At 39.4% G+C, this 8593-nt stretch overlaps 1 protein-coding gene across 2 annotated transcripts in view; it reads right to left on the bottom strand.

Annotated features, from left to right (window-relative positions):
* Window positions 1-284: 284 nt before the first annotated feature.
* The window catches only part of pcsk5b (proprotein convertase subtilisin/kexin type 5b), a 227813-nt gene continuing 219504 nt past the window's right edge, over window positions 285-8593 (bottom strand). Inside the window, exons 19-21 of one of the 2 annotated variants that reach the window (XM_060837841.1) lie at window positions 4581-4710; window positions 2291-2406; window positions 285-776 (exon numbers count right to left, since the gene is read on the bottom strand). In XM_060837841.1, coding sequence (XP_060693824.1) covers window positions 661-776; window positions 2291-2406; window positions 4581-4710 — 362 coding nt within the window. In that variant the 3' untranslated portion in view covers window positions 285-660. The remainder of the gene's footprint in view (window positions 777-2290; window positions 2407-4580; window positions 4711-8593) is intronic. The other variant, XM_060837851.1, reaches the window with a different exon arrangement.

The raw sequence follows: 8593 nt of genomic DNA, 5'->3' as shown, positions 1-8593 counted from the left end.
GGTTTAATATGAACATGCAGATTAGCAGTTTGCTTTTTCCCAGCTAGAAAGATGCATATAATTTCTCGCCTACATACCTGTCCATACTAAACTGGAATCACCCAATATTGGTATTTGTCAGGGTTTGAATTTCTCCAAGTATTCATTTTTAAATGTAAACACCAATTAATTTATTAACCTTCCAATGTTGGAATCATGTAAACTTTTCAATATTATACAAAAATAACCAGGAAAGAAAATCTTTCCGAAACGCAAATCCTCAACTTGGGGCTATCGGGATGGAGGGGTGTGTGTGTGTGTGTGTGTGTGTGTGTGTGTGTGTGTGTGTGTGTGTGTGTGTGTGTGTCAGGGGGGGTGGGGTGGTCTGATAGTGGGAGATGGAGAGAAAATCATATCTCATTTTCAAATAGAAAGTTTGGCATTACACACTTTGGTCATAAAAGTAAAATACTGACAAGTTAGTTATTCCAGATGTCAGACAGTAAACACCTGAAGTGAAAGGTAGGTCTGTTGTAATTGCTTCACCAATAAAAGTTCTGTCACACAGTTCACCACCTGCTTGGAGGAGGAGAAAGGGTGGCTTTCTATTTTTTTTAATATTAAAAGAATTTACATGTGTGCATACAGGAGCGAAGGAGGGGGAACCCTGTGGTCATCTGTTCAACCCTTAAGTGAACATGTTCTGCAACACAGTTGTTGAAGCACTTTTCGTTGGCAAAGACTGTTCTTTTTCACGAGGACGCAGAAACTTCCCTCGGCCCACGATTCTTCCGTTGCTTTCCAGAGATCGGGATCACAGAGACAGAAGTTTGAAGGTGGAGGGGAGTTGGAAGCAGAGGAACGAAGTAGGTGATTTTCAGACAGGGCAGAAGAAATCAGTCAAGAGGTTGACAGAACAATTTTTTTTTGTTCATCAGAAGCAATTGCGTCCGACAGGAAGTAAGTCGTCATTTTTTTTCAAACAGGAATTGATTTTATTCCATTTTGAAGAGGAAAAAAGATCAAACAGGAAGACATTAGAAAACAGTTGTTTAAAACATGAAAGTGAATTAAAACCACAGACAAAAGAACTGTTTAATCATATTAAAGAAAGCAAAATAGGAATCTAGAAAAAAAGGCATAAAATAACAAAATCTATGTTTGCAATTGCAATAGATCAAATCCTCCATAGTATACACTATAAGTGATACATGAGTGACCATTTAAAATAAAAAATAACTACTGATGGAGATGCAAATGTCTTCTATATTCATCATAAAAATGTATTCTGACATTCATTTGAAAGACCTTTGAATATTTCACCTGCAGGCAGCTTAATTCTATCAAGGAAATTATTTTGCTGATTTGTTTTTGGATTGTAAACTGACAGAAATCCAAGACCTTCCCAAACCAGTAGAAATGATTGCTTCTCCAGCACGTAATTTTTCACGATAAAATTTTCCAAAAATATTGTCTTTTAATAATACCATTTCAGAATACAAAGCATGCAGAAAGAAGATGCACATTCAATCATTCACCATTTAGTAGAACTCAAATATTCCCATCTAAAACACAATATTCAGGCAACCCATGAGATTCTGGCAGTTGACTACACCCTGTTAATAATTGAAAATTACTATCCTCACCTCACATTCACACTTTCTGCAATAAGGATAATCGGACAGCAATATCCCTAACTATGTTTGCACCCTGGAGTCTGAAGCAAAGTGCAGTTCACCTATCAGCACCTCTGCTGTAATCAGTTAATTAAAAAATATACTCTGAACTGAGCCTACATATTTTGAATCAACCTGTTCAAGTATGCTATGCCTATATGCCTTGCTAATTAAGCACTTATTCACTGAATCATTAATTTGTTTTTCTCCGACATTTCATGCATGCCTTACAAATCAGCATGGTAATCTGAATGAAAATGGATGGGCTTCTGTTATGGCTCATTCTGTGGGCACACGCAGAAAGACTGGCCTTTGGGCAAGTGACTGGACAACTACCAGTCTGTATCAAAACAGCACATCATTAATGGATAGAAGGAAATTAGTGGGAGTAGTAATTTGCAGTCAAGTAGTACAAATCAAAACCACATGCCATTTTCAAATACCAAAACCATTTCTTGACAGGTGATTGAACAGTACCTTATGCTTTGCAGTGTCAGCTAAAAAAACAAAACTTAGTAGAACTTTTACTGACAAATAAAATAGAAGCTGAATAACATTCATGCTGCCAAATGAACTGATTTTCTCTTCCTCTCATGAGCAGAGTTTAAGCCACAAGCAAAAACAACAGTACTCACCATCTTTGCAAACAGTACCGACCACACAGACTCCCCCCTCGAGGTTATACCCACTTGGGCAGGTACTACAGTTTCTTTCTCCCTGGCCAGCACAAGTTAAACAGCTTGCATCACACCTTGGGGAAAAAAAAATACATTTTGTTCCAAAGTCCCATAAATATCTTCGTAAATACAAACAAAATACATACAGGGAGATAGAAAGTGACTTTCCAATGGAAGGTAATTGCTAATCCAAAATCTGAAATGAAAACCTATTTCTGCATCATCATATTTTGGGAGGGCAGATTACAAAGTATTTAGCGTCTGAACCAACAGGCTCCCAAAATCTACAAGGTTGCAGTTCTAGTGTTTATGTTATGATTACATCTGTTGAACCCACTGACATTCATAATGTTAACTGAGTAGTCTACAGGAGCCAGCTCTTGGTGCTGTAGGACCTTTCTGAATGAACAAGGAACAGTGGCATCAGATATCTAACTGGGTTGTACATCCCTTCCTGAGTAACAGAAAGATTTCCCTCTCATGTTTCCTATGTTTTACTCCATTAACACTTTGGGTTGTACAAAAGGGATGATGGATGGTTACAGAAAAATTAGGGCACTTGGCCCATTATCTGTGTTAGCTCTTTGGTGAGGTCATTCCAAATTATTGCCAGTATATGGCTGTTTACCAAAATCTGCAGCTGACAAAATGTGCTAATATTGCAAACTATGAGAAGGATAAAGGTTAAAACTTGAAAAGGACATCCAACCACCAGGGCTGGAACGTCGGACAAGTGGCAGATTAAATTTAATTATGCATAATTAATTAATAAGGTGGGGCACTGCTAGCTAGAACAGCATTTATTGCCCATCTGTGACTATCTTTGGAGAAGGCGGCAGTAAACTGACTCCTTTGGAGAGTGTGTTCTCAGTGCTGTTAGTAAAAGGAGTTCCAGACCTTTGAACCGGCAGTAGTGAAGGAACGGCAATACAGTTCCAAGTCAGGACATTGCGTGGCTTAGAGGGGAACTTGCGTGCGAGAGGAACTTGTGTACACAAATCATTGAAGGTGCCAGGGCAGGTTGATTCTGTGTTTCATAAATACAAGCATGGAATATGCATTCAAGGAAATTATAATAAAACTGTTTAAAATGCTGGTTTGGTCCCAAATGGAATATTGAGTTCATTTCTGGAAAAAGCACTTTATGAAGGATGTATGATATTAGAAAGGATAAGGTAAGATTCAGAGACATGGCTCCATTAATGAGGAACTTCAGTTCAACAGATAGTTAGGTTAAAGAAATCGCAGCCATATTCTTTGCAGAAGGCTAAATTGAAAGGAGATGTGAGACAGACATTCTAAATCATAAGGGGTCTGGACAGTGCAATGGAAAGAACCTATTCCTATGGATAGAGCAATTGAGAAGCTTTGTGGTGATTGGTAGAACAAGGACCAATGTCTGGAAAAAAAGCTGTGTTTTTTTAAGTACTGACTAATTAGGATTTACAAAGCACCACCCAAGAGTTTGGCGGAGGCACATTCAAATTGTGGCTTCCAAAAGAGACTTGGAATATTTCCTGGAGACCAAACAATTGCAGGGCTACAGTTGAAGGTAGGAAAGTGGCATTACCTAAATTGTTCTTGTCGACAGCCAGAGACATAACAGGCTGAATGGTTTCCTTTTGTGCTGTATAAACTCTGATTTTGTTTGAATAGTTTAAATATGAGAAAATAGAAAAGTGGATCACAGTAAAATCCATATTAGAACTAGAAAGTTTAAAAAAAAAATCAGCAAGTACCTCACATTTTCCTTCATTCGATTAAATGTTTTCCCTGCATTGCAACAATGCCTATATTTCAGAAATACTTCTAGACAAAATGTTTTGGGAGAAAGGTTTTACATAATTGCAAATTTAAAGAAAATTGTTTAAGTAAAGAGAAGGAATATATTAACGGTGGAACAATTAACTTGGATTTTTCAGCAAAACCAGTTACTGCTTTTGAGCAAAAGGGTATACTTTAGAATAAAATAGAGAAATTAGCTCACTGCTAAATCCTCAGAGGTTTAACAATGCTGGCCTTCAAAAAGTGCAGCAAACAAAAAAAAAAATTAGCCATCATCAAAAATAAATTTGAAAAATACCACCACATATTTTGGTAATAATTCAACATGTCCCCTCAACAATGGACAGGTGGTGAATAAGCTTTGGATTGTCAGATTGGCATGGTTTAATAATGCTTGGCAACATGAATGAAATTGCAAAATACATTGTCATTCTTAATTTCATTTTCTAAAATCACAACTTGCCTCCTGCATATTTTTTCACCACGTTCAGATGCCTGATCTATATAGTAGCCAAGACTACAACTCAACACACATCTCCACTCCTCCAGGTAGTAATCTGTAGCACATTGTGTACAGGACTCTTGGCCTGGACCTGCAACACAGAAAAGAAAAACAATTACTTTTGCAGTAGATCAGGGCTTCCCAAAGTGGGGAAAGGACCCTGACTGGGGTCGCATCATAGACTGATCACCATCATGCCCCTCTTCCCCACATACAATTTCACCTTGCAGCAAAGACTTTTTCGTCTTCCCTCCCACTCATCAAGAGTCGTCATAATCGTCGAGCCTCAAAATGGTATCACTGTAGAAAATGGTTTGGGAAGTAGACCCTCAGACTCAAATTGAGTAATCCTATCTTTACTAAAAAAGACATTCGCTTAGTGACAACTTGAAAACAGAAAACATATGTCTAATCCTCTTGTTCAGAGATTTGAATCAAGGTTTGAAATATAATGGTGCTTTGTCAATTTTGGACATACTATTTAATCAGATTTGGTAGATGAGGATTTGACTGCAATTTCAGTCCACCTTTGTCTATTTATATCTGCACATTTGATGGATTGTTTATCGGACATTTTCCACAAAATGAGCACATATTAAATGTTACATGCTAATTTTCAAACAATTTTCACTCCACAATCCCAGTCAGGGGATTTTCAAATTTGTGCATTTCAAAGTGTGATAAAAGTATTTACTTTACAAAGATGTAGTTCAGAGGAAAAGGAACATTTCTAAATGGTCAATATGGAACAAATACTTCAGCACTATAGCAAGCAAAGGGAGAAGAAAAAGTATTTTAAGAAAACAGACAATAGCCATCACCACGAGAGGAACAAGGGTTTCTCCTGCAAACAGGAAACCGTTTTGCTCAGCGCTCTAACCACAGTTCACTAATGTGAATTTAGCACAGGTTCTTTGAAGAGAAATGAAAATAGGGTCCAAGTTTAAAATGTTTTGGAAATTTATTTATTCACTTTATCAGGTTTACTAACATCTATTCTGATATTGCATTCATGAAATGCTGTAGTTATCTTCACACTGCAGTCTGGTGTAACTGAACAGAAAAGATTGAACAAAGCACATTTATTTGGAACCTGGGATTCATCCACATGTCACACAGGAATCAATGCTGAGGCAAAGATAATATCTGAAATAACTCAACTTTAATAAAGTATTCAGAGTCATAGAAATGTACAGCATGGAAACAGACTCTACGGTTCAACTCGTCCATGCTGACCAGATATCCTAAATTTGCCAGCATTTGGCTCATATCCCTCTAAACCCTTCCTGTTCATATGCCCATCCAGATGCCTTTTAAATGTTGTAATTATACCAGCCTCCACCATTTCCTCTGGCAGTTCATCCCATACACGCACCACCCTTAGACTGAAAAAGTTGCCCCCTCTCAAGTACCTTTCAAATCTTGCCTGTCTCACCTTAAACCTATGCCCTCTAGTTTTGGACCCTCCTACACAAGGGAAAAATCCTTGGATATTCACCCTATCCAAGCCGCTCAAGATTTCATAAACTTCTAAAAGGTCACCCCTCAGCCTCCAATACTCCAGTGAAATTCATGGCACATGGTTAGCTCTCCTGCAGAGGGAAGGAGAGAGAAGGCATAGAAATGCTCTGGTTATAGGGGATTAAATCGCACGGGGAATAGCTGGATGTTTCTGTGGCCGTAAACAAGAGTGCAGAATGGTGTGTTTCCTCCCTGGTGGTAGGATCCTAGATGTCTTGGAGTAGCTGCAGGATATTCTGGAGGGGGGAGGGTGAACAGCCAGTGGTTGTAGTACATGTTTAAAAAAAAGAGTAATTCCTAAAAGCAGGATATAAAGATCTTGGAAGAAAATTGAAATGTAGAACCTCAAAAAGGTTATCTTAGGATTACTATCAGTGCCACGAGCTAGTCAGAGTAGAAACAGCAGGATTTACATGATGAATATATGGCTGAAAATATGGTGCAGTGGGGGGAGGGTTTCAGATTTGTGCGACATTGGGATCAGTTCTGGGGGACGTGGGATCTATACAAACTGGACTAGATACATTTGGACAGGACCACGACTGATGTCCTTGGTGGGGGATACTTGATAGAGTGGTTGGGGAGAGTTTAAATTAGTGTGGCAGGGGGATGGGAACCAAGAAGGACGGTAGATGCAGAAATTGAGGGAGAGTTGGAAACCAAGGCAAGAAGAACGAGAACAGGCAGGGAAACACTGCTGAAGACAGCAGGGGAGGTGGTTTGAAATGCATGTGTTTCAATGCAAGAGGTATAATAGGCAAAGTAGATGAACTTAGAGCTTTGGTTAGTACTTGGAAGTATGACATTGCGATGGATGGAAGAGGGATAGGACTGGCAGCTGAATGTTCCAGGTTTTAGGTGTTTCAGGTGTGATAAAAAGGGAGGCAAAAGGGGTTGGGGAAGTTGCACTACCGGTAAAAGGAATATCCAAACTGTATTGAGGGAGGACAGAGGACACGTACAGCGAGATAATATGGGTAGAACTCAGAAGTAGGAAAGATGAAATTATAATGCTGGGGGTATACTACAGACCTCCCAACAGCCAGGAGATAGAGGAGAGAATAGATACACAGATTTTGGAAAGATGCAAAAACAGCAGGGCTTTTGTGATAAGTGATTTTAACTTCCCCTCTTTTGACTGGGATTCAGAACATGCTAGGGGCTTGGATGGGGCAGAATTTGTAAGGACCATTTGGGAGGAATTCTAGACACAATAGGAAAACAATCTAACCAGGAAAGGGGTTACACTGGATCTAGTTTTGGGAAATGAGCCCTACTAGATGAGTGAAAATTTTTGTGGGGGAGCATTTCAGGAGTAGTGACCATAATACCACGAGTTTAAAGATACTCATGGACAGGGATAACAGCAGTCCCTGGGTGAAGGTCTTAAATTGGGGGAAGGTGAGCTACAACGATATTTGGCAGGAACTGGAGAATTTTGATTGCAGACAGCTGTTTGAGGGTAAATCTATATTGAACATGTGGGAATATTTCAAACAGCATATGATGAGTTCAGGAGTGGCACGTTCCTGTGAGAATGAAGGATATGTATGACAAGTTTCATGAACATTGGATGAGTGGAGATGTTACAACCTTGATCAGAAAGAAAAAGGAAGCATACATAACATCTCGGAGGATGGGAACTGCCGAAGCCTTTGAAGTATAAAAGAAAAGTAGAAAAGAATATTAAGCGCCAAAGAGAAGAAACTGATGGAGGATGATCTCAGGGAAGGAAATGTTGAGTTTCTAAGCCAATTCACTACTAAAAAGTAAGGTGTTGTGCGTTTTAAAAAGCATTAAGGCAGATTCGTCCAGGGTCCTGATGGGATCTATCCCAGAATATTGAGGGATGCTAGAGAACAAATTGCTGGAGCACTGAGACATCTGTGTCTCCTCTCTGGCCACAGGTGAGGTCCCAGAGGACTGAAGAATAGTCAATGCTGTCCCACTGTTTAAGAAGGAGGTTAGCAGGGATAATCCTGGGAATTACAAACCTGTGAGTATCACGTCAGCGATAGGGAAATTATCAGAAAAGATTCTCAGGGACAAGACCTATACGGATTTCTAAGCAAATGGACTCATTAAAGATAGACAGCATGGTTTTATAAGGGGGGAGTTTGTGCCCCACTAACTTGATCGAGTTTTCTGAGGTGGTGATGATGATGATGGAGGGAAAAGCAGTTGTTGTCTATAAGAACTTCAGTAAAGCCTTGGACAAGGTTCCTCGTGACGGACTGGTACAAAAGGTGAAGTCACATGGTATCAAGGATGAGCAGGCAACATGGATATAGAACTGGCTTAGTCATAGGAGACAGAGAGTAGGGTTGGAAGAATGCTTTTCGGAATGGAGGGCGATGACTGGTGATATTCCACAGGGATCAGTGCTGGGACCTCCCAAATTCATGATCCACATAAATGATTTGGAAGAAAACATAGTTGTTCTACTTAGTAAG

The sequence above is a fragment of the Hemiscyllium ocellatum genome, chromosome 2 (genome assembly GCF_020745735.1).
Source record: "Hemiscyllium ocellatum isolate sHemOce1 chromosome 2, sHemOce1.pat.X.cur, whole genome shotgun sequence".
Classification (NCBI taxonomy): Eukaryota; Metazoa; Chordata; class Chondrichthyes; order Orectolobiformes; family Hemiscylliidae; genus Hemiscyllium; species Hemiscyllium ocellatum.
This window is presented reverse-complemented; position numbering and strand designations above follow the sequence as displayed.